Source organism: Podarcis melisellensis, assembly GCF_964234715.1.
Source record: "Podarcis melisellensis genome assembly, chromosome: 2".
In the NCBI taxonomy this organism is placed as follows: domain Eukaryota; kingdom Metazoa; phylum Chordata; class Lepidosauria; order Squamata; family Lacertidae; genus Podarcis; species Podarcis melisellensis.
Genome location: NC_138529.1, coordinates 47,085,302 through 47,111,856, shown reverse-complemented (window position 1 = coordinate 47,111,856; position 26,555 = coordinate 47,085,302). Strand labels below are relative to the sequence as shown.

The window sequence follows — 26,555 nt, the reverse complement described above, 5'->3', positions numbered from 1 at the left end:
AGCACCTTTTCTCTATTCAAGAATGGCCTTGGTTGCTTTACATAAGCCTGAGTTTCCCTTTGTTGTGGAAAGCTACTCCCATCCTCCCTGAGCTGGCTGAGGTGGTTGAGAGTTCTGTATCCCTGCTGCCCATTCTGTCTGGCTGCCCTGACCTTCCTCCCTGTGTTAGTGGCTGGGTCCCCCACCAAACTCAAAAATAGAACAGGGCAGTCAGCTATTCATTGACAAGGGGAAGAGGTTTCTGGTTGGCCACCCTGAGACTGCTGGACTGGGTGGGTCATGGGCCTCATCCAGCAAGCTGTTGTGGAAGCTTCTTATTGCCCAAAGATGGAACAGAAAGGGGGCATCCTTATGTCTTCTCACACCCACCCACCCTGTATTTTCATGCAGAAAATTAAATCCTGGTGTTCCTCACACACCTCGAGGCACTGATATAGATAAGCTCCTCAGGCCCTCCTGGCACGTCGCTGTCAGTCACGTCCACCACAGCGCCCGTGCCTACTTATTGTCCGCCCAGCCCAGCCCCTCGCTCGAGGAGAGGAAGTCGCCAGGTGCCTGCGAGGCTGAGGCAGCCGCCTCCTTCCCTCAGCGCTTCGCCGGCCGCCCAGAGAAGTCGGCGGGGTGGGTGGAGCCGGGGTGGAGGCAGCAGCGCCTCGCTCCATTCGCCTCAGTAGCGCCGGCGGGCGCATCGTCTCTCTTGCGCAGCGGCGGGGCGGGATCTGTGCCTTCGGCAAGCCCTTCACAGCCTCTGTCACGCTCCCGGCTCCCGCTCTGGTTTCCTTCGGCGGCGATGAAGTGAGCTGGAGACTGAAGCTGCACCGTTTTCGCTCAGCGCTCAGGACCGAGGCGGGATGATCCTCACGCGTAAGTGGCTTCGCCTCGGGGGAAGTTCTGGCGGCGAACGCGGCGCCTTCGAACGGAGAGCGGGAGTTTGGGGCGACCGAGGAGCCGCAAGCGCCACGCAACGGGAGGGGGTTGTTTCTCGGGAAGGGGCTGCGGGTTTTGCATGTATGCCGTTAAAAGTGTTGCGAAATACGAACTCAATCGAGGAAGGGCATGGTGATGCGGCAGAGATTGTGCCTCGCCATAAAACACATCCATCGTCTGCGCCCCGTTTTGTCACGTGTGGAAGCTGGCAGAAGCTAGCTAGCTATCTTTCCTGGAGCGAAGCTTTTGAGTGTGTGAGATCGTTTTCTACTTAAGTGAAAGAATAATAATATTAATCTGACACTGTTGGGCTTCTAAACAGCCCTAACTCAGCTCTGAAGAATGTAGGTCAGCAGTGGTGGAACATTTAAGGTTAGTTCTCTTGTTTGCAATTCAGACAGTTGGGAAAGGATCCATGGAACTGATTTAAAGCTGAATCTTCACTCTCACACAACTATCTCATAAAACCTACGTGACTCAGGCAATAGGTAGTTGCCTGATATATCATGAGGGATGTTCCCACTCCATAGAGACAGAAGTGATGCTAACAAGTTCCCAGTCAGCACCTTTGATATTAGCAGAATGAAGTGCTGCCATCTGCAATTTTGTACATGGAGGGTGAGACTGGAGAGAAGACCTCCTATTCTAGACCATATATTCTGGTACCCTCTATCTCAGTGGTTCCCAGTTAGAGGTCCAAGGACCCCTGGGAGTCTGCAGAATACACCTAGGGGCTCTGTGGCCCCATCCCTTGCCTCCCCCAACTTTTTTTTTGTCATTTTTGCATGGTAATATCACAAGTTTTATGGTATGTTTTAGCACTGTGCGTTTTTAAAATATATTGGCCAAAATTGGTTTCGAAATCGAGGAAAAGAAACTGCACCCCCCGGGTGCAAGTAGATAAATAGGGACCGCTTACCAGCGGGAAGGTAAACGGCGTTTCCGTGTGCAGCTCTGGCTCGCCAGAGCAGCAATGTCACGCTGGCCACGTGACCCGGAAGTGTCTCCGGACAGCGCTGGCCCCTGGCCTCTTGAGTGAGATGGGCGCACAACCCCAGAGTCTGTCAAGACTGGCCCGTACAGGCAGGGGTACCTTTACCTTTACCTTTTAAAATCTTTTGCTTATTAGGGGCAACCCGACGTTTTGTTTAAAAATTTGCTTTGCAGAAGTAGCTACCATAGTTGTCAAAATTTTCAAAAGTAGGGGGTCCGTGGCTTAGCTTTTGAAAAATAAGGGGTCCTCAGTAATTAGCAAATTGGGAACCACTGCTCTATCTGAAAAGATGACTTCTTAGTTATGCAGTACTTGCAAAATACTTTTCGATTTTACCTTACTATTCTGATACAGTAGGTACCTTGTGAATTGGAGCTCACCAACACCACTGATGACAATGGTGGATAGGAAAGTCATGTGTATGCCAGATTTTGAGCCATACCTTTTTCTTGACACTTTTGTAGAACAGCAAAAATGTTCAAGTATGTGGCTATCCAGGAGGAAACTTGCTGCTGCTTCACTCCTCCCCTCCCAGCCACTGCTGTGTATGCAAGGCCAGGGGAGGAGCAGAGTGGCAGCAATTTTCCACACACTTGCCCCTTCTAAGTCCTAGTTTGACTTAGCATTAAATTTGAACCAGACCATTCTATGATAGTCTGAGCATAGATTTAAATGAAGACATACTTCATTAAGGCATGATGTGGCATCCAAAGGATAGTTGGTTTAGGTTCATTCAACTTTATTATGATTTTTATAGAGACATATATGCAATAAAATAAAATAAGCTTATCTGTCTGAGAACAGTATGTGAAAACATTTATTTTTGGGAATAGGTGCTTTATTGGAAGGACTAATAAAATTAATATGCAGCATGTCCTTCCCTTACTGTTAAGTCCCCAGCTGCAGACACAGCCAAGAACAAGAACAATACAACAGAAGGCTGCACAAAGGGTCTTGTCAGAACAGTTGCTGATGGGATAGACTCTGGTTCTATAGGTAATGTGCATTTCAGTGTGTGACATCTGGCTGTTGCAGCTGTCTGGCAGATAGATCCCATGCATATTGACTGGTTCTGGAGCAGATGGAGGACGTTGGAGGAAGAACAATAGAGTTAAGTTTACAAGAACAGGAGGTGTAGGAGGCAAAAATATTAGTTTAGTTCTGGGGCAGTTTGCTTTTTATTCTTCAGAACTAGCAAACACAATATTTTGTTTTGTTTTTAATTGTGTTAGGCTTTTTGTTTTGTTGCACAATGACATTAGTATGCAAAAGTGAAAACCTACAAGTATTGGTATAAGTAGCAATGGGAGCAAAACTATCATAATGTATTTTTTTTCCAAAGCTGGGAGTCTTGTTCCAATGGTAAAACATAGGATTGTAGTGCCAGTTCTATAAAAAATGTTTAGATTGTTGCAATGTGGTGTTGTACATGCAGCTACCTGTAAAACTCTATGGAAACTTCAGTTAGTCTAAAATAGGGCTGCAAGGTTGTTAACTGGGATTGGACTTCTACCTTTGTTTATTGCTTTTAGCCAGGTTACCTCCCATATGTTCCTTCCTGGACCTTGAGGTGATTATTAGTAACCTTCTCCAAGTGTCACTGCCAAGTGAGGTCCCGTAAGTGGCCAGGAGACAGAAGGGCCTTCTATTTGACCACCCTGGTTGTGAAATGCTATCCCCATTGAGGCTTCCCTGATGCCCGCTTTATATTTATTTTGGCACTAGGCAAAAACATTTATTTCCCAAGCTTTAAATAGGTAGTTTAGGACCTTTTTAAGGTTTTGAGGTCATGACTGTCTAATTTGCCATTATCTGTGGTGTGTTTGTATTTTTATTGTAATTGAATTTTAATTTAGCTAGATCTAGACTTTGATTGGAAAGGCTTGTGATCTAATAGAAGAATCCTGCTGATGGAATAGGGAGTGAAACAACATTTTGTTTATTTCCCCCCCACACACCCTTACAGCTCTTATGCCCCACTGAAAATATGATCTGTAGGGGTTGGGGGATTCTATGCAATAGCAGGAGAGGTGGCACTTGGGGGTTATAGGAGGAAGTGGGATTCAATGGAAATACTCCCATCACTGTTTTCTCCTGGCAGGAGCATCCTGAGCAGAACTCCACCAGGTGATGCTGCTGCCAGTGCCAGCAAACTTTGGAGCCAACCCTTTTGCTTACATATTGTGCTAACAGTTTTTATGCACACCAGACACAGAGGGGCATAGAAATGCCACAAGCTAATGATATACTTTTGATTGGAATTAACATTCAATTAATATGCCAGTATCATTTTCATGTGAATGCAATAATCAAGATGTAAAGCAACAAAGAACAGTAGAAGAGAAATATTCTGCTTTTGAGACATGTATGGGCATTTTGAAATCTTAATGTGGAACTAAATGTTTGAGATTTACTCAGCTCTTTCAGGTCTCCACTATCCCACGACATGGGAAGCTGGAAATGGTGGTTATGCATCAGATATGATTGTTGTGAAATTCAAACATAGTTTATGCATATAATTGGTTCTCATTTGCATCTAAGTTTTAAAACTGTGTATAAGATATAAAGCTGAAAGAGGTGGCTAGGTGATAAACTTAAATCAGATGTCAGTAGAATGACATTTCCTCTAACCACCAAAGATAGTTAAAAGTGAATTACTTAGTGTTTGAATATATGTTTACTGTCAGCGAGACATTTTTATATTCTGTAGCTTTAAACAAGGGTCTTTTAGAAGTAAGTACCAGTTTAGATTGTTAAAACAAAGTACTTGGAATATTAGTTTTTATTTTTTTAAAAAAATTCAGTAATAAAGCATTGTAACAAAGCACAAATATCAAAAGTAACCAATGCTCAAATATGTTAGACAATGGTAAAGGGCAGGCATAATTCCTACTTGCATTTCTATAAAATAAAGTTTGATTTTCATTCTTCTGGCTGCTACGTGATTACTTTCTGCTTGTGTGTTTAATGTATTTTCACAGTAATCACAATGGTGCATGCAATTAGAAGTGGATATGCTATTGAAATAACTGGAATGGAAGCATGCTAGATTATGTTAATCAGTTTTACTTTAGTTTGCTTCATACCTAAGGGGAAGTTAGCTTAATTTTCTTCAGTGATAGTTGTAAATGTTGCTTAAGGAAGATTTGGTATCTTTGCCTCAGCACTGAAGAAAATTAATAGCACATTCTTCCTGTTTTCTCAGGCACAGACTGATCTGACCTGGTAGCATCCTTTTTAAAGTATTTGTCCTGTATAGCACTAAGAATGAAAAATTAACCAGAATTCATAACACATGTTTGTATAATTTCTCAAAAGGATCTAGCAGTGATAGTTTTATTAAGGAAGAACAATTCATTTTGAACTTCTGCTTGTTCTTTAATCTTTGAGTAATGAGGCCTGCAGGAAGTGGAAACATTCAACCGTTCAAATGTTTAGAAAGCCAGGAAATGTGTTACATACAAAGAGTAGGGGGTCATGTCAGAGCTGGCTCTGGAATCTTGCGCTATATGCCAGTAGTTCCATAAAATATATTTAAAGCCCTGTCATCCTTTTTTCCTTTAGCAAATGCCACTCAATGGAAACTAGAAAATAAAAAGACTGATACTGGAGCATTCCTTGAAAAGGCAGCCCTGGAATGAGCTACACAAAATAAGTTGCCCAATTTGAATCTGTCTCCTGCTAAACAAGCTTCTTTTAAGTAGCTTTTCACACAAAAAAAAACCTAGGGCTTGCCACATATTTTCTCTCTATTGGTGGCATGTATGGGAAATATGACAGTCAACATGTCTGTTTATCGAAACAGACTTTGCTGACTTGCTGATTTAGGGTGTTCATGCCAAGTGAAATATCCCTTGCTCTTTATAAATTTCAGTATGTGTGGCATAGTGGTGCTCCATGTGGCTGGTCTCAAGCCTTCAGCCCCTTGTTGATGTGCTGGAAGCGCAAAATTTTGAGCAAGGTAGCTTGTTCATTGAATACTTGGTACTTAGCTAGTCCCATGTAAAGCTCCTGCTTCTACATTCCACACATATTTCTTAATAGTTTACCTGCCTTAGACTTAAAATCATTTTTGTAAAGGAAAGGTGTTCTCCATAATATTCTTTTGGAATTGCATATACCAATAAAAGTTGGTTAATCATCAATGTGGAACTAGGACAAAATTATTATTATTATTATTATTATTATTATTATTATTATGAGAGACTGAAAATTTGTTTGATAAGATACAAAGCAAAACTTGTGAGACTCTGGAAATATTTTTTCATACTCTTTTCTCTAAGCTGATAACTTAATGATGACTATTTTGAGGAAAGGTACACTATTAATTGGGACGCGGGTGGCACTGTGGGTTAAACCACAGATCCTAGGACTTGCTGATCAGAAGGTCAGCGGTTCGAATCCCCGCAACAGGGTGAGCTCCCGTTGCTCGGTCCCTGCTCCTGCCAACCTAGCAGTTCGAAAACACGTCAAAATGCAAGTAGATAAATAGGTACCGCTCCGGTGGGAAGGTAAACGGCATTTCCGTGCGCTGCTCTGGTTCGCCAGAAGCGGCTTAGTCATGCTAACCACATGACCTGGAAGCTGTACGCTGGCTCCCTCAGCCAATAAAGTGAGATAAGCGCCGCAACCCCAGAATAGGCCACGACTGGACCTAATGGTCAGGGGTCCCTTTACCTTTACCTTTACACTATAAATTAATAATAATGCATTCCATCAGGAAAGCTTTGCCAGGTGGTGTGTGTGTGTGTGTGTAGGGATCCTTTTCAGTCAGCAGTCAGAAGACCTTGGGTGGCCATATGAGGGCTGCAACATGAACTGGACTAGAGGAGAGAACAGCCTGGGGTCTTCCTTAAGAAGAGACACAGTAACTTGCAATATTGGTTCATTTTGGAGACTGATGGCTTATGCTCTTCCAGAAGTATATTAAATATGTTTACATTTTTAAGGCATCTGGTGAATGTTCTGTAGTTCTGCAAAGTTTTGTTTTTCCTTTTTCCTGTGGGAAAGTTATACTGTTAGCCACAGGATTTTTATTAATTGCCACAAAATAAGTCATTAGTTTTTAGTTCCTGACATCTGTTTTTGTGAACTAGATGCCAGGTGTTATAGATAGTGAGCTGTAAAACAAATAGTAAAATACTTTAGGAAATAGGTGGGCCATATGGAGCATGGTTGTTTCCTCAAAGAACCACAGAACACCTTCCAAGCCACCAGAGCGCCTAGTTGTACACTCTAAAGCAACAAGCATTTCTCGGCACACTGGAGGCATTAGCCTTGTTTTCAAACCATCATCATTTCTCAAATGCAGAAAGTGTGCCTCACAAATAATTTCTCAGTGTTTAGACAAAAGTATTGTTCTGACTATACAAAAGATGCATCTGAGCAGGAAAATCACTAGGGGCACTGCGTAAGTAAAGCTATTATACTCAATGCCACCAGTTTAGACGCAACTGCATGTCAAAAGCATCTGTTGTGTGCTTGGATACTCAGAATGAGGTATGTGTATGAAGAGTACAGGCAACCCCTGGTTTAGGCGAGTCCAAATGTATGCCAAACCCAGAAGTATCCCCAAAATGTCATAAAAACGGCATGAAAAGGGGCAGAGTAGACTCGTGCACTCTGCCGACGCACCTGGGGATCTGGAACACAAAACGAGGATTGTCTGTAATATATTAAAAGGCAGGGAGGAAAGAAAACGGGTTGCTTTAAAGATAGTAGCATAGCTTAACAATGGGTTGGTTTTTTTGCTCAGTATTGGAAAACAAAACTTAATTTGTGTTCTTTTTCTGTTTGTTTTTTAATTGCAGAAATTGAGGCCAAAGAAGCCTGTGATTGGCTGAAAGCTGCTGGCTTCCCCCAATATGCTCAGATGTTTGAAGGTACTACTTCACCCATGGCGTTCTGAGATGCAGAATAATTGAAAAGTCTTGGCAATATGTTCCTTCCCTTTATAAACAGAAAAGCTTGTGGTCCAAAATGCAGTCAGTTATAGAGAAATATCTAACAAATTCATGGATGACAAGGCCATCAGTGGCAACATAGCCATGGTGGCTATGTTCTACCCTCCATTGTCAGAGGCATTATGCCTCTGAATACCAGTTGCTGGGAATTGCAAGTGGGCTAAAGGGCTGCTGTGCTCATGTCCAACTTGCAGGCTTCCCACAATAATAATAATAATTTTTTTATTTATACCCCGCCCTCCCCAGCCAAGGCCGGGCTCAGAGCGGCTTACAAGCAATAATAAAAACAAGATGAATGATTACAACTTAAAAACAAAAATAAAATACAACATTAAAATAATGGAACATTAAAATATTAAAATGTAGCCTCATCACAGGAGGAGAAGGAAAAGAAAAAAAAAAAAAAGAGAGAGGGAGGGAGGGAATCAAATTGGCTCCAAGCCAAAGGCCAGGCAGAACAACTCTGTCTTACAGGCCCTGCAGAAAGAAATCAGATCCTGCAGGGCCCTGGTCTCATGAGGCAGAGCGTTCCACCAGGCCGGAGCCAGAGTTGAAAAGGCCCTGGCTCTGGTTGAAGCCAATCTAACTTCTTTAGGGCCTGGGACCACTAGGGTGTTGTTATTTATGGTGCCTTGAGGCTCTCCGTGGGGCATACCAGGAGAGGCGGTCCCGTAGGTACGAGGGTCCTAGGCCGTGAAGGGCTTTAAAGGTCAAAAGCAGCACCTTAAATCTGACTCTGTACTCCACCGGGAGCCAGTGCAGCTTGAAAAGCACTGGGTGAATATGCTCCCATGGCAGAGACCCCGTGAGGAGCCTCGCTGCAGCATTCTGTACCCGCTGGAGTTTCTGGGACAGCTTCAAGGGCAGCCCCGCATAGAGCGAATTACAGTAGTCAAGCCTGGAGATGACCGTTGCATGGATCACTGTGGCCAGGTCGGGGCGGGAAAGGTAAGGGACCAACTGCTTGATGCGGCGAAGGTGGAAAAATGTCACCTTGGCTGTTGCTGTAACTTGCACCTCCATGGAAAGAGAGGCATCAAGGATTACACCCAAGATGCTGGGCCATTGGCTTGATCCAGCAGGCTTGTCTTATGCTCTTATCAGTGCAAGCTTATTCAAGTTTATTTGTGTGCAGTGGGCAATTGGAACATAAAACATTTTATTATCTGCTAATTATGCTGTTTTAAATGTGAGTTTTATATTTGACTTTCTTCTGTAATGTTTCCTTCTGGACTGTTTTATTAGATTTTTTAATGTAGGTTGTGAAATGCTTTGAGATTTTTTAAAAATCAAAATATAAAATGATCTAGAAATGAACTTAGTGACAGACTCTTGACAATGTTATGAGTCTGTTTTGCATTATCTGTTCCTATCTCTGAGTAGACAATGGAGATAGAGATTGAGCATCTAATAATCAGTGGCTATGTTTGTAGGTAACGCTAAGCATAATCACAGATTAGCACGAATGCTGGGGAGGAGATTGCACCTACTTTGCACCTCTCTGGTCACTTTAGCTAAATGTTGTCTGAATCCAGGCATGTGGTTAAGCTCTCTCCTCCTCAACCACAAGCTGCAGCTGAGGTTGCTTCTTGTCTTTTAACAGCCATGTCTAGCTAAAAGGGCAAGGTAGGCACAAAGTGTGTGCAAGGTCCTCTCTGGGAGCTAGTGCATTTCTGCTGTCTTGGTAAGCCATAGTTTGCTAGGCCAGTGTTTATTTCCTTCATAGAAGATTTTGAACCTTTTTTGATTAAAAATGAATCCTATCAGCTGGCAAGCTGGTGGTGTGTTCATTTATAAATTTATGCTTTCTTCCTTGCAGAGTTTGAGACCATTTTGAGTCTGGCTGATGTCATTATAAAAAACCACTACTTGGGGAGTTTGTTTGTTGTTGTTTTTACTATTTTTATTAAAGATTTTCTTGATTTACAGAAGTGGGGAGTTTGTTTTTGAGCTGATTTAAGAACTTGTGAAATTAATCCCCCTCTCAAAAAAAAAAAATCATTTACCATTTTGAACTCTGTTTTGCAGATATGCAGTTTCCTATTGACATCAAAACTGTCAGAAAAGATCATGAGTTTTTAGACCAAGATGCAATAGAATCCCTATACAGGTAAACTTTGCTCTGAATTAAATAGATGTGTATTTAGATTGACAACTTGAGGCTTTAACTAAGTCAATGGGTGTATCTTACTAGTTTCCTGTTTGGATGTCTGAAGACAGGCACATTACTATATAATTATTAAAATATTTGTAAGTAGTAAGAACTGCTATATGGCTGTACAAGTCTTCAAAGGGCTTTTTCTTTTGAAAGCTAGGACTGTTCCACACATACAGTGTTGCTGTCATGCAGTTGATTGCCTCCATATCAACCTGGGTTTGCTCATGCATTATCCTCTAGACTGCCTAGGAATAGTCTTGTATCTTATTTGAATTATTATTATTATTATTATTATTATTATTATTATTATTATTATATACTACCTTTCATCTGAGGATCACAAGGCAGTTTACAATATAAAAACACAAAAATGCATAACATAGTAACAAATAGAAACAATAGCTCTCCACAGTGTATAAGGCCATAAATGGGTTAATTAGCTTGGGAAAGAAGAATGTTTTTGTTTTGTGACTAAAGATACTTATGTTTTTGGATTGTTGGCTTTCGGAGAAAGTTAGTAGGTTATTTAGAACGCTATTTTGTATGTTATATTGCAGTGGACCAACACTGACTCCGCCTCACATCCCTTATCTACTGACTTCCTTTATTTTACCTACACTAAGCAAGATCCCTCTCCCCCTGAATTCTAACTTTTCAGGGTGCCTAATGTTTAGGAATAATCTGACCCAAACTACAGTGAATAAAAGTAGCAACATTTGCAAAATTGTGAACCCTGGAATTATTCTCAGAAAGAGCTTTGGTAAGATGCTGCAGGCACAAAAGTGATGCTGACATTTTGCCAAAGCAGCTGTAGTAATATAGGTGCACTTTATAATTTCTTTTTCTTTTTTTAAGGTAACAGTAGCTTTGCTAAATATATGACTCTTACCCACTCCAGGGGAGTACCAGAGTAATTGCTTAATTGCAAACAAATTGCACAACAATCTTTTTAAAAGCTGCTTAATTTCTCAACAGATTGCTTAAAGGCTTCATGTAACCCACACTAACACAATTTGGGCCTCCCTTTTAAATAGCTTCTCAAGATAAAAAGAACAAGTCTCTCTTCATAGAGTCAGGTCTGAACTGGAAAATTTTTATTCATTGATCTATTGTTGAGGCTTTTATCAACTTGTGCAAAAGTGGAAAGATTAGAAAGTGCCAGATGTTCGTAATTGGATGGCAAGAATTTGAGATTTATGAGTTACAGAAAAATCAAACTTTCTTGGAAATGACACGAACCCCTGTATTTTTATTTTTTGGGCTTCCGTTTATTCACTGCATAGAACAAAAGCACATCAGGAAATTTATATTATACCAGGCAATATGTATATATTAATAGTTTGCTTATATGTGCTACCTTGAATAAATGATGTTGCCCACATTAACTTTTTTAGCCATTACTTGCTGAAAGAGGGACTTGTTTACCATTCTTTAACGTTTTCTATCTGCATCTCAAGAAGGTTCTCATGCACTTTTATCACTGTTGACATTTTGACCATTTTTGTGTTACCGAGGCATGATTTTGTACCTGTTTCCATTTGTATGTGTTTAAGAACTTTAGTGGATTGGGAGCCATTTAGTACAAGAACCATTTAGTACAAGATTATAAGTAACTTCAGGTTAAATGTCTTAATGTGTCGCCCCCCATCCTCCAGGCGTTTGAATACACTGAACAAGTGCACAGCAATGAAGGTGGAAATAAGTCGGCAAAGAAAGAGGGTACGTTTCCAAATTATGCAATTGTTTTTATAAAAAAAACTCCTCAATATAAATTCAAAGGTGTTGACACAGAAGACTATAAACCACAGAGAGATTTTTATTTTTTTTACAATTTCTGTTTAATAATCAGCAAGCACCAGTTATTTATGACTGGGAACTGTTTGTGAGTTTTGTTGTGCTGAAGTTCTTCCTTAGTTACAAATATGTTTGTACCATTCTCAGGTCTCACCAGGAAGCCATGCCAATGGAATAATGTAAGAACCCAACCCTGAAGCTGAGCTCTGAATTGCCCAATTTGATTTTAGAGTTTTAGTAAGATAACTAGAAGCAGATGCAAAGTAATAAAAAAAAGCAAAACAACTCACCTAAGCTAGCATTAAGCAGAAATAGTTCTCAAGTGGTTTAAGCGATAAATAACTACCTGACATTCAGAAGACATCTTAAGGCAGCCCTGTTCAGGGAAGTTTTTAATCTGTGATATTTTAGTGTATTTTTGGTTTCTATGGAAGCCGCCCAGAGTGGCTGGGCAAACCCAGCCAGATGGGCGGGGTACAAATAATAAATTATTATTATTATTAAAAATCACTTTAGATTGAACCATTGCAGCACTAAAATGTTGAGCATAAGTGCAGCTGATTGACCAAAACATCCTTTTACATTACATGATGTCTTGGCTGCAATCCTTTGCATTTTCAAGGCAAGCTTTAAGCTGAAAATATTAGGTTGAATACTTAAAAGCACTGAATGCTTTGAAAAGCATTCTCACACACATGTAAAATATCGCAGGCCTAAAATCCACCAGTCATAAGTATCTCCTACTGAAATCAAATGGACATCTTGGATTCAAAGATGAGATCCATGAGTCTAGGCATAGTATTCCCATATGTAGGGTAGGTGTCACACTTCTTTTACCCATGGAATATGTGTCTGGAGTCAGAGTTCTCTGCATTTTTGGAGTGGCTTTCTTGGCGTGTGGGAGAGCTGGCAATATAATGCATTGTAGTAAAATGTAAGAATGAATATTAAATCAAAATCTTGATCACATGTCTCATTTTTTAAAACCTCTTTTCTTGTCTTAAGAGTGATGAATCTGAAGAGGATGAACCTTATGCAATAAGCACCAAATGGACTTATGAGAAATGTAGTCGGAGATGGTCTCGGTTAGAATGCTCGGAAGGTTCTGGTACACCAGCCTTTGACGGTCTCAGACTTAAATGCTCTGGCAGTGGGGATATAGCCTTTTCTGATCAAGGGGAGCGAAATGACGAGTCTTCAGTTCACAGTTCTAGTAGCGGGGATAGTGATTTAATCAGCTTTCCAAAGACGTTTGAGGAGGTTGAGATGAGCAGGAGTTCTTCAACATGCTCCTCAAATATATTGGCATCTCCTGACTCTACCTTCAGTTGCTCTTCTTCACCTAGTGAAACCTTGAACATAATTAGTGAGGACAAGCTCTTGGATAAGCCATTGCACAGAAAGGGAAGGAGTTTCTTAAAGAGAATGGAGAAGCTGCGCCTGCGAAGCAGCAGTTTGAAGAGAGAAGCACATTCAAAGGCCAAGCCCATTATTAGTGAGCCTATTCTTATAGAGGGACTAAATGAAGAAAAGCTGAAAAATTTCAATTGCGTAAGTATTTCTGACGTATCTGAGAGTCAGCCGATGCAGCAGTCTTATTCCTCACAGACCTGCAGCAGTAGCAGCCAATCTGAAAACAGCAGCACTGTGAGCACGCCGAGCCCCATTATCAAAATGAGGAGACACAGTAAAAGAGAAGGAATGTATGGAGAAGAATTTGATTCCAGCAAGTTTTCCTTGTGGAATTATCTTTCGGAGCATAACGAGATACATTTGCACAAGAACAAAGTATTTCAAGTACCACAAGGCCATAAACCTGGGACTTTCCCCAAAGCCCTTACATACAGCCTCTTGTCTCCAATGGACAACACATCTGTGAACTGGAGAACTGGGAGTTTTCATGGGTGTAGGAGGAACAGGGTTCAAATGGGTTCTCAGGAGCCTGAAACACCACCTGGCTCCCTTTCATTGATGGATAACAGACTGAGCATATATGACAATGTGCCAGGCAATCATCTAAACAAAATGGATACACCAGAGATTGGTGATGATGATGTTTTTACAGAGCTAGACAGTGTTATGGAGCATGTCAATGGACTCAGGAAGTTGGTCAGTCAGTGGACAGAGAAATTCTCTGATGATGGGGACTCTGACTCTGCCAGTCCTTCCAACCAGTCCATCTCTCCGTGCCCATCATCCCCTAAAGAGATCCGTCTTGAGACTGAAAAGAATTCAGAAGGGAAATTGCCAGAATTGTCAATTACTGACAGTGAAGGGAACTGCAATGAACGTGGTCTCACAGAACTGGCATATGTAACAGAATCGAGGATGAGACGGACATTGGCACATTCTATCAGGTCAGCTATATACTGGTTGAAGTGGCAAAGAATTAAAAATGAAATTTGACTGGGGTTGTCATTGTAAGGGGTTAATCAGTTGAACTTAAAGAAGTGTAGCATAAACTTAAGCTGAAGTAATGATTTAATAGTGAAGATAATCTGGCTGAATAACTTGAGGTTTTGATGCTTGAACGCCGCAGAACTTGGTCTCTAAAGTACAGTGTTCTACCTTTCACAAGTATTTTGAAATTCATAGTGATTTTCTGTGGGTGTGCAGCTTTAGAGAGACAATAGTAATACTGAAGAGCACTGAAACAAATGTGGTTTTTTTCTCTTTAGACATGTGAGGAGACAATGGTCTACTGAGGAAGGCACAAATTTGGAAAGTCTTTCTCAGCAAATTGACTGCCAGTCAGCTGCCCACCTAAATCGATTGCAGAAGCTTGCTTTGTTAAAATTGACTACTTTAATGGACAAATACTCTCCTTCCAGCAAGCAAGGATGGAACTGGTAAGTTAGAATGAAGTGGAAGTGTTTCTGAAGTTGAAAGAAAAACCTTAGTCTTGAATTGGAAATTGAGCCTGTCCCTATATGCTGATTTTCAGAGCAAATCCCTCCAAAGGAAACTTACAAAAGACAATCAGCTCCATATACATAAGCAGGAACATGGTGCTTTCAATTGATTGACAGTACCAGTCCACTTGCAATGCTTCTAATACAGGACCCCAATGATTTCCCTTTTACTCATCCCATCTGTGACCCTTACTGCTGAACCTATCCACCAACCAGAGCTGTTCTCAAGCTGTATACCTCCTCCGCCTGCCCACTTCATTTCATGCTCTAGATGGTTCAGTTCCTCAAGTCTGTGAAACTTCTGCTGTAGTTGCAGAAATATTTTAGACTTTTAGCAGCACTTCCTTTCAGGTAATGATTAGACTTGTCTTGACTTTCTGTCTTGCGTAATGGGCAGTAATTCATCAGGTCATGGAGCTAGTTCTAAACATATATCTTCTCCTTCTGATGGTCTCAGCTGGTCTCAGAACTGTATGCAGGTATGATGGAGGTGTGCCCAAATGCTTCTCTGTCTCCTTCTGATAACCTCTGATTGCATTAGCAATCAAAACTCAGTGGCATAAATTTTACAAAATGCATTCTGGTCCTCAAGGCATCTGTAGGATGTTGCCTGTATGTAATTCTCTCATCATAGTGTTCCTGTTTCTCTGGCTAACCAGGTAGAACTCTCTACTGAATTTTCAGTATGTTTATGCTGATGTTTTTGCTTACAAACAAGTATATTGGGGTTTGCAAAATTTGGGGGAATAAATTAGCTGGGGATTGCGATAGAAGAAGGGCAGCAGGAAATAAAGAGCAGGAAACTGGAGTGCGGATAGCTATGCAGTATGTAACTGTACTTCAACTTAAAGAAACTGGTATTTCATATTTGAACAGTATCTTGTTTGGCATAAAAGGTAAAGGTAAAGGTACCCCTGCCTGTATGGGCCAGTCGTGTCCGACTCTAGGGTTGTGTGCCCATCTCACTTAAGAGGCCAGGGGCCAGCGCTGTCCGCAGACATTTCCAGGTCACGTGGCCAGCGTGACGAAGCTGCTCTGGCGAGCCAGCACCAGCGCAGCACACGGAAATGCCATTTACCTTCCCGCTATAAAGCGGTACCTATTTATCTACTTGCACTCTGACGTGCTTTCGAACTGCTAGGTGGGCAGGAGCTGGGACCGAAAGACGGGAGCTCACCCCGCCGCGGGGATTCGAACTGCCAACCATGCGATCGGCAAGTCCTAGGCACTGAGGTTTTACCCACAGCGCCACCCGCGTCCCCTTGGCATAACATCTTGTTTGGCATAACAGATACTAAATTAAAACTTCTATTGGGATGCTACATGGCTAGTAGCATTGGCAGATGCAGCAGCTCCAATAGTATGTTTCTTTTTCCATTGCTTTCGTAAATACTGCTTTCCTTTCAAACTAATAAGGGTTAGAATTGTTAATTGTGTCCTCCTGATACTTTTTGTATTCTATAAATGAATTCAGTATATCTACCCCAACTGCCTGATATGCATACCCAGCTCAGAGCATAAATCTGCATAAACAAATGAATTCTGTATTTTCAGGACTGTTCCAAAGTTTATCAGAAAAACAAAAGCACCAGACTATAAGGACAAAAATGTATTTGGAGTACCGCTGCTGTTAAATGTGCAGAGAACAAGTCATCCTATTCCAAAGAGCATACTCCAAGCCATGGACTACTTAAGGGACCATTTTCTTGATCAGGTATCAGTACAAAAGCTTATACTGTATTAAATAGGAAAAAGCCTTTCTGTTACTAATATGAGCAAATGTCTTATAATATTTCCCCTCGTGATGGTTCTTCCACCCCTTCAAAACTTAAGCTGTTTTCTTTAAATGGGGTAAAGCTTTATTTTACTCACAAAACACTCATTATCTCCATATACTTGCAACAATTTCTTATGCTGAATTTATGAACCTTTGCTCATAATTTTTCATAGCCCTGGCCAGCTCTCAACCCTCTATTTATTAGAGCCTCTTATTCTGATTTTGTGTACGTACACACATATGCCAATAACATTCGATGTGTTTGGCTTGGTATAGCTGCAAATTCCTTATTTTGGTGGGGTTGGGGGACCCCTGAGTTTCCTGTTCTAATGGTCTGAAATGCTTATGTGCTGGAAACAAAAACAAAAAAAGGGATACAAGGCGAGGGGTTGGGGCAGAGTAACACTGGGACTGCTGAGGCAGACATTTTCATCACTCAGAGCCTGCATTATCAAGCAACAACTTGCTTGTAGGTGACTGCCATCATAGTCCAGACACCATAAACACGACTCTCTTTAGCACTTTACATCACCTCCAACCTGCTGAGTGACAATATAGTGTGTACAATACTGCAGATGAAAGGGTCTATACATGTAACAAGGAGAGATTAAAGATGCATTATCAACATTCTTTTTACATTTTCAAACGAAATAATCTCTCCCCCCCCTGTTTCTTTTATTGCGCATATATCAAAGTGCCTTTGAACATAGTACAATCAAAAGTGCCTAGAAAGCTTGTGGATATGTAACCACATTAAGAGTTCCATGCCACAGCCGGAGTCAAAGGACATTATTCTGCAGATTGAATGTTTACTCTTTTTTTGTTGTTGTTCTTTTTCATAGGTTGGCCTTTTCAGAAAATCTGGTGTGAAATCCAGGATCCTTTCCTTAAGGGAAATGAATGAAAATGACCCAAACAATGTAACTTATGAGGGGCAGTCAGCATTTGATGTGGCAGACATGGTGAAGCAGTATTTCCGAGACCTTCCGGAACCTATATTCACCAGCAAGCTCTGCGAATCCTTCCTCCATATCTACCAATGTACGTACCTGCTGTTGTTTAAATTCTGGTTGGCCATTTTAGACATTGATTTTATAAGTGGAATGTAATTTTGCATTGTTAGTTTAAGTGTGCCTGATGCTACTTAGTTCTGATTATCAATTAATTCAGTTTCTTAAGTCAGAGGTCAAGAGACAAATGATGTAGGAATATATTTTTCTTTCTTAAAACTAGTCTCTAAGATGAGTCTTCTTCTTCTTCTTAAAATTTGTATCCCACCATGTACATGTAGATCTCAGGGCAATTCACAACATAAAATTGCAATATAAAAAACAGAATACATAATAAAAATACAAACTAAGACAACCCAATAATCCCCTCTACTGCAAGACATTTAAAGGACACCAGATGTCAGCTCAAAGCCTGGTTATAGAGGAATGTTTGTGCCTAATGCCTAAAGATGTGTAATGTAGACATCAGCCAAACTTCCCTGGAGAGAGCACTCCACAAACATGGAGCTGTTCAGAAAAAGCCCATTTGGTATGTGTGTTTAAGTTTCTACCCTACTGTATTAAAATGGAAACTACATTGTACTCAAATAATAAATGTTAACTCTTCTTGTAAGAAGATTCCCTAGTTCCTGATCTTGGCTTCCATCTTTTTCCCCTCTCTAGATCTGCCAAAAGATCAGCAGTTTTGTGCTGTCCAAGCTGCTGTTCTTCTGCTTCCAGATGAAAACCGAGAAGCTTTGAAAACACTGCTATTCTTTCTCAGAGATGTAGTGGCTTTTGTGGAGGAAAACCAGATGACTCCAACCAACATTGCTGTTTGTCTAGCACCATCCTTGTTTCACCTTAATACCCTGAGGAGAGAGAGTTCCTCATCGTCTAGGTATTTTTGCGTGAACAATACTTGCTTGCTGATGAGCAGTGAAGGAAAATACATTGTACAAATGTAAAGGTGCTTCAAGTCAAGTCACCATTTTATATGGCATAAGCACAGTATTGCCTTTTTACTTGCTTACGGTGGTCATTTCTTTCAAGTGTAGGTTTCTTTTAGCCAATTTGTGCTGCTTTAGCTGAGTTCAGGTACAAATCATAGGTCTGTGGGGGTTGGAATGCACCTTATTTCAGATGTCAACAACTCTTAATGGCTGTTAATTGAATATGGCTGTCCTTTTTAATCATGGTGCGATTAAAAAAAGAGTTAGCACTGCCAGAATGGACAGTAGATTGAGAAAATACCCCCTGTACTGTTTGGATATTTAGTGAGTAGCTGTCTAAGGATAGCTAAAGGATTTTATATTAGCCTGTTAATATTTAAAAATCATAGTAGTGCTGTTTGTTAGGGAACAAAAATAAGTAGATCAAGAATGGGAAACCTGTGGTCCTCAAGGTGTTGGTGGAATTCAACTCCCATCAGCCCCAGACAGCCTGCTTAATGGCCAGGAATGATGGGAACTTCAGTTGCCTCAACATTTGGAGGACCACAGGTCCCCCCCCCACACACACAGTAGTTTGAAAGCTTTTTCTCTGGGAAAAAAAATCATTTCCTGACAATAGTTAGTGTACGTTGACCTGCTCCATTTAAGCGTTAGTTTCTTGCAGAGGGGTGAGTGGGTGGGGTTTTGCTTATGGCTATTCCAGACATTCTTACTGTGGAGGACCTTTTAGCTTTATTCTACTCATCAAGTTAACCAGCAATAAGCACTATGCTGTCCTTCTCTGAATGTATGTACTTTCCTAAGATGCTGTTATTATATTACCTCATAAGTATAGCAGCGCTTCAGTTTAGCCTCATGCCATACATGGCCTGATAACGCAATAACACAGTGGTCCTGGGCCAATTACTTCCTGGGCCAGTATGCTCCCACCTTTTAAAAGAGGTAGCGCAGGGGTGGGAAGTAGCGACATAACTGGCTGCTCCCACAAGAGATTTGTGGCCAGAGTAGTGGGGGAAGCAACCCCATGGTGAAGTAACAGCACAAAACGGGATATTGGACTGCATCCCTCTGCGCTATACTTCCAACGTAACATTTCTGTAAAGGCAACCAGAAAAAGATGGGAGATATTTTTTTTTTAAAAAATGGGTAGCTTTGGATCAGCCTGAAAAGACCCGGGTGGTTTAGCAGAGACATACATCTCAAAGAGGCTTTCAAGAAGTGAATGAATCTCAGTTTACCTAGCGTGTGACTTTTTCATCTCTGCTACAGTGAGATGTAGACATTATCTCTGCATTTGGGGAGCTTGCCCATCTCCACATGCAGCTATCCCCACAGTCATTTAGAAAGTTGACTGGGAGTCAGGTTTAAAATCGTAGAAAAATAGTACTGTGGGTACAGAAAGTTGCATCAGTGCCATCACTGTACCAGAGGCCTGTTAATGATGAAATGCATATACAGTCATACCTCGGGTTAAAGTCACTTCGGGTTAAATCTTTTCAGGTTGTGTCCCGCGGTGACCCGGAAGTAATGGAACGGGTTACATCTGGGTTTTGCTGCTCGCGCATGCGCAGATGCTCAAAATGATGTCTCGTGCATGCGCAGAAGCAGCAAATCGCGACACGCAGACGCGGGTTGCGTTCTGCTAAGGATGTGAACAGGGCTCCGGAACAGATCCCGTTCGCATCCAGAGGTACCACTGTACTAACTAATAGGAAAAACTGTACTTGAGCAAGAAGCATTCTTTAGATTGTGTGAGTTGAATGTCTGTGGCAGGTTAATGCCATTAAGGTTGCGAATTCTATTTCATGAGTGGGGGTGGGAAGCTTGAAAAAGTATCTGCATGCTTTAGGATGATAGCTCAATCTTTGAGAGAGGTGAAGAGAGGTAAAGCATGTGAAGAATGTGCTTTTAAGAAGAGTACGCATCCCAGATGCGTATCAGGCTATAAAACAAGTCCTGTGATGCTCAGCATTCCCCAGAGAGAGAGAGAGAGGAATCCAGAACTGAGATGATGACAGCATTGTCAGTCATAAGAGAGTGAACACATAATCACAGCCAAGAATGTGTCAGAAGAATTGATTGCAAAATAAAATGCTAAATTCTTAATTCCAGGTGAAGAAACTTATATTTTGGAAGTTTAGAACTTTTAGAGGAGGAGGCCTCTACCATCAGACTTTCCTTTCAGCTCTGTACTACAGCAGGAGCAGCTATCTTAAGAAAAGAGGGAGTGCTTGTCTTTTCTCCCTCTCCCCACCCCACCTCATTGTTTTAACAGCAAGGTTGCTTTGAACGGGAAATTTGGATAATAAATTTGCTAATATTTTACTTTCAGTGTTGGGACTTCAAAAGGACCTAATCTAACAGCTTTGGCTTCAAGGATTAAAGTCAAGCATCTTTATCTAACAACCTCTTTTTAAAAACCATTCACAAAGAATTTTCCAAGATAAAGCTATTAGAGATGAATGCCAGGCTCTTGGCAATCCTAATCTTGGCATGATGCCACAAATAAGCTTAAAATATGAATTAATGCTCTTTGGCAAAGCATTTGGAGCTCTTAAATAATGTGACTGGCTTTCCCTTAGACTTTCTGGGCCAGCCTTTAATTAAACACGTCTAATGATAATAGGCAAATCAATGAGAGCTTTGTGTGCGACTTTGAATGAAATGTACCTGACCAGGATTGGTTAAAGCATACTCACTTAATAGGACTCATTACAATTAAAAAGTCTATTTTTAAAATATATTTTATTAACTTTTCCAACATGAGTAATAAGCACAGAACAGAGAGTAAACTGTAGCTCATGCATTTCAAAAGAAATACAGTGGTATCTCAGGTTACGTACGCTTCAGGTTACAGACTCCGCTAACCCAGAAATAGTGCTTCAGGTTAAGAACTTGCCAAGCCATTGTTTAATAAAACATGTACCATTGTTTTCTTCCTTGGAAGAAATTCAGTGTTGTGCTTTGGCAATAATTTCATCAGCACAAGCTGTTCAGCTTGCTGGATAGGATGATCCTCCCTCTCTTCTTCTCGCATACTCTTCTGGGGGTATTTTAAGGACCCACCCCAAGCCAGTCTTGAGAGGGCCCTGGAGGAGGAGAGGGGGAACCTTTGTGTGGGCTTCTGATAGCAGGACTAGTTAGTTGAACTCTGTCCTCTAAAGTATGTTTTATTTTCCATTGCTCTTGCCTCCATGCATTTGTAGTTTGGTGAGCTTTTGGTGTGAAGTTGTTAAACATACTATGGTTAAGAAAGTATACTGGGTTCATATATGACACCAAGCCATACTTAAAACAAACCAAAGTTTGTAAGCCAACAGCAAACCATGGCTTCAGTTCATGGTTTATTGGACTGCATATAAGTTGCTGGGCAGGGTTAAACATACTAACATTGTTTAATAAACTATGGTTTAGCATTATCTGCAAACTCTTTCGAGATGCAGCCTTCAGGGGGCCTGCCCAACCTATTATCTGTTAAATTTTTAGAATGTTGGTGAAGATTACCTTATACTAGAGGGCTTTCACTGTTTAGATGGACAACAAAGCATGCCACAGAACCAGGAGTAATTATTTTACATTTCTATCCCTCCCTTTCACCTGCAGTCTGAAGTGATAGTGCCCTTACCAGCTACATTGTGTGATTTGAATAAGCAGCCCTTTGTATTCTTCTCCTTAGGTCCAGCCAGAGGAAGCACAGTACAGGAAAACCTGACCAGAGAGACCTGAGTGAGAACCTGGCTGCAACTCAAGGCCTGGCCCATATGATAATGGAGTGCAACAGACTCTTTCAGGTAAGTTGCTTTCTTCAGGAAGAATCACTGCTTAACTTCATTGGCATCCTCCATCCCTCATGCTGCTTAGAAACTTGTGTAGTGGATACTTTGTTGGTTTGAAATCAGAACAGCAGCCCTTTTCCTTGTTGGCAATAATGAAAAGCAGGTGTTGGACCAACTCTTAATTGGTATTCATTAGTATACTTCTCTAAACAAGCAAAATTTACTTTCTCTTAGTTCCTTGATAGCAAGGAAACAGTTTGCATTTTTATTTTGAGCTAGCTCAATATAAAGATTTATAGGACTATGAAGCATATAATTAATGCTATATATATATATCAAATCACTATATTCCAAAAAGCTGAACCCTGAGCTTCATGCATCTCTGCTAGTGGTGATTTGGATATGTGTAAATGCCACCCAGGGTAGAGTTGGGCTTTGGGTTGAGGAACCCATGGCCCTCCAGATGATGCAGGACTCTATGTGCCTTGACCATAAGCCATGTTGGTTTAACCTGAAGAGAGTTAGATTTCAACAACAGTTGGAGATTCCACATCTGTACACTAGTAACTTGTGGTGGCAGGAAAAACGGGGAATGAACATGCACAAAATCCAGTTTTGTTGGCTGTGTAAATAAGCCTTCAAGATAGCAGTCCTCCTATTACTATTTATTCATTCAATTTATATACTGCTCAGTACAGTGGTACCTCGGGTTAAGTACTTAATTCGTTCCAGAGGTCCGTTCTTAACCTGAAACCGTTCTTAACCTGAAGCACCACTTTAGCTAATGGGGCCTCTTGCTGCTGCCGCACCACCAGAGCACGATTTCTGTTCTCATCCTGAAGCAAAGTTCTTAACCCAAGGTAATATTTCTGGGTTAGCGGAGTCTGTAACCTAAAGCGTATGTAACCCGAGGTACCACTGTATTAAAATAAATAAACCTCTAAGCAGTTTACAACTATATTGACAGGATTATTGAGGACATAAGGCAGTGTCACTACAACGATTCAATTCTAGGCCATCACTTGGAGCTGAACAGATAACTGTTCCAGGCTCCAGGAGCACTTGTCTTTTGTACGTTACAGAGTAGGATCAGCTCACCTTCCTGGGGTTTGATGCTTTCCAACATTTCCTCCCAAATCTCATCCAGTGACTCATTGAATTTCTTGATGGCTAGAAACACTGGTACCACACTACTTTCATCTCTAGAATCCTCTTGCTCCTCTTCATCTTCATGTTCAATACTTTCATCCTGTTCTTCATCAGATTCTTAATCTTGTCATTTGTACTGTCACCATCACCTTCCTCCTCCTTTACATGGTCTTTGATTCATTGTATGAGAGTTCAGAGCCAGAATAGGTTAATAGTGGAGATGTTTAATTTAGTACGTCATAAATTTCTAAGCACAGTTGAAAGCAAGTGCCTGGCTATTTTGATTCTTTGATTTGCTACTTTCCGCCACCCTTGGTTTCTTCTTAAAGGTAAAGGTACCCCTGCCCGTACGGGCCAGTCTTGACAGACTCTGGGGTTGTGCACCCATCTCACTTAAGAGGCCAGGGGCCAGCGCTGTCCGGAGACACTTCCGGGTCACGTGGCCAGTGTGACAAAGCTGCATCTGGCGAGCCAGCGCAGCACACGGAATGCTGTTTACCTTCCCGCTGGTAAGCGGTCCCTATTTATCTACTTGCACCCGGAGGTGCTTTCAAACTGCTAGGTTGGCAGGCGCTGGGACCGAGCAGCGGGAGCGCACCCCGCCGCAGGGATTCGAACCGCCGACCTTTCGATCGGCAAGTCCTAGGCACTGAGGCTTTAACCCACAGCGCCACCTGCTAAATATGGGCTCAGAAATGCCTTATGGGGTGGACATGACTCAGCCTGTCCTTTGGGGGGAGCAGCACCCACGTTAAGCATGAAACCAACAGAATACCACTTTCTATGTTGATCTAAAGGATTGTTAATGATGAGGGAGAAGTGTGAGTTTTCCAGTCTCTTGTTTGAGCACAGCATGACCTTGGTTATGCCCATTTAGTCCTGACCTGTAGGTCCACTGGAATCTCTTCTTCCTGCATTACGTTGTTTGCATCTTGTGTGTGGGAGTTTGACCTGCTTAGCGTGAGGCCAGAGCTGGGAAGGGTGAAGAATGTGTGGCATTTGGGCCTTCTGACCACTCCTCTTGGCAGCACTTGAGCAGATATGAACTAGTGCCAAGATGCCCTTCCACTCTGGCATTGAAATTACTTGTTGGAAAGGCCTGGTGAACAGGGCTTTCGTGCATGAGGCGGGAGAGTGGCTTTTAATCAATTGAGATGTTCCAGTCATTCTTGCTTCCTCCCTTGTCTTTGACCTTGTTTTGTGGCATGAAGTGTGTGGGAAAGGGATAAAAAAAAACTGAAAAGCAAGAAGGGGAGGGTGGGGAGGAAACTGCAGAGAAAAGAGGATGGGAGGGAGAGGCCACTGACTATTTGTGCAGCCTGCTGGGCCAAAATTAGACTCAATAGTTCAGGCTAAACACTTGTTAGCACGAACTTTTTCTGCTTTGGCACAGGGAGCTGGCAGTGACTTTGTTAAGAGCTAGGAGCAAAGCCCCAAAGAGTGCAAAGGTTGGTATACTATTTGTTCAGCCTCAGTTTTTTTGGAGAATGGCAGCTTAGGTTCCTTCAAATAAGTGTTTTATATGTATGTGTGGTTCCCACACACCGAGTACTCAAAAATCCTTTCCTAACTGTAGAAGCGCCATACTGTAGCATTCAGCATCAAAAAACCACATTCCCACTCTGCTTGCACCTTGACTGTGACTGTGACTGTGTGACAATTGTGTGTATACTGTTCTTGAACTCCTTTACAGGAAGCCTGGGATAGAAGTGTAATAAATACAGTGGAATATATTGCGATAGCCATTTCTTACGACCTATGCTTCCTAGCAACTAATTTCTAATATTCTTCTGCAGATTCCTGACTACTGTTTGGATCACAGTTATGAAAATTTACATGATCAAACTATCTCCAGTGAAGTAGATCCACACCAAACCTCCTTAGCAAAGCACTGCAACACAGTGCTCTCCCTGGAGCGCTCCATGCAGGACTTGCTCCGAGATGCCAAGGAAAAATTCAAGAACTGGGTTACTTGCTCCACCTTAGAAGGAGTGGATTCTGCATATAAAAAGGTAATTTTGGCATGAGAACGCTAATGAGGCTCAGAGTAAATGAGTTTTAAAATGACATTAATACATGTGTATTCTGTGAAAATAACTAGTTAACAGTATCTTGTCCCATTTGCAAATAACCTCCCTCTGAGAAATAGGTCACACATTAATTAGAAAAGGTATGGCATGGAGCACAAAAGTACTGAAATGCCATCATAGTACTGTTTCCCAAACTGGAAAATTTTATTATTCTTTTGAATATGTGGATAGTCACTTTAGGTGCTGTGATATGACATCCATAGCTAGCAGGACCAGAGGTCAGAGGTGATGGGAGGTGTATTCCCCAAAGGAAGCAGACCCAAATTTGGGAAACCATGACTTAATGGATTGAGGGACCATGTTGACTCCAATTCCAGGGGTTCTACAGCCATTGGATCCTAGGCTGCTTTGGGCAGACTCAAATCATTTCCTAATGGATTAACTGTCTTCTAAGGTGGATGATAACTACTTGGTCCGGGTATGGAAAGCGTCAGCTGAAATTGATGCTGCCCCTAAAGTGGTTCTATATCGGATACTGATGGAACAGCACCTATGGAACCCAAGCCTTCAACAAACAAGAGTCCTAGAAATCTTAGATGATGAAACAGACATTTTCCACTATGCAACGGAGAGCATGTCTCCACTTCCTCCACGAGAATATGTGGTTTTAAGGTAAGGAATCTACAATATTCCTGTCTATGCCAACTGCTGTTAATTATGAGATGAGCTGCAGCAGAGGTAATGACTTGACTTAACCTTAGTTGAATATTATTTTTATACATACAGCTGAGCACCTTGATCATGTGCAGAGCCTGGAAGTTGATGTAAATGAGCTGTTACAGTTGATAGTATGCTTCATAAGCATAATGGCATATTGATAGCCAATCAGATTATTGATTTGACCTTTTGTTTCCAGGACTTGGCGGACTGATCCTCAAAGCAGCACATGCATATTAGCAGCTACCTCAATAGACTGTGAAGGTGTTACCATGACGGGGATTTTGGGTCAGGTCCTACTTTGTCAGTATCTTATAGAAGTAGTCGGCACTCAGAAATCCAAAGTCACACATGTCTGTCGAACAGATACCAGGTATTTATATTTCTTTTATTTTACTTTACAGTGGCTTGACATA

The 26,555-nt window shown here is 41.5% G+C and overlaps 1 protein-coding gene and 1 long non-coding RNA gene across 4 annotated transcripts in view; one reads left to right on the top strand and one right to left on the bottom strand.

Moving 5' to 3' along the window:
- The window catches only part of LOC309363089 (rho GTPase-activating protein 7-like), a 95,371-nt gene that overhangs the window by 66,814 nt on the left and 2,002 nt on the right, over positions 1 to 26,555 (top strand). For 2 of the 3 annotated variants that reach the window (XM_081899121.1, XM_081899120.1), the window contains exons 2-13: positions 7,732 to 7,803; positions 9,913 to 9,994; positions 11,698 to 11,761; positions 12,842 to 14,193; positions 14,515 to 14,685; positions 16,303 to 16,462; positions 17,368 to 17,566; positions 18,199 to 18,415; positions 22,144 to 22,258; positions 25,189 to 25,404; positions 25,877 to 26,094; positions 26,339 to 26,512. In XM_081899121.1, coding sequence (XP_081755247.1) covers positions 7,732 to 7,803; positions 9,913 to 9,994; positions 11,698 to 11,761; positions 12,842 to 14,193; positions 14,515 to 14,685; positions 16,303 to 16,462; positions 17,368 to 17,566; positions 18,199 to 18,415; positions 22,144 to 22,258; positions 25,189 to 25,404; positions 25,877 to 26,094; positions 26,339 to 26,512 — 3,040 coding nt within the window. Of the gene's footprint in view, positions 1 to 641; positions 865 to 7,731; positions 7,804 to 9,912; positions 9,995 to 11,697; positions 11,762 to 12,841; positions 14,194 to 14,514; positions 14,686 to 16,302; positions 16,463 to 17,367; positions 17,567 to 18,198; positions 18,416 to 22,143; positions 22,259 to 25,188; positions 25,405 to 25,876; positions 26,095 to 26,338; positions 26,513 to 26,555 lie in introns of those variants that run through there. The other variant, XM_081899122.1, reaches the window with a different exon arrangement.
- LOC309363132 lies at positions 22,265 to 24,954 on the bottom strand. The gene is made up of 3 exons (XR_014165256.1): positions 24,059 to 24,954; positions 23,160 to 23,714; positions 22,265 to 22,931 (listed from the first exon to the last, which is right to left on the bottom strand). It is a non-coding gene; the product is annotated as an uncharacterized lncRNA (long non-coding RNA).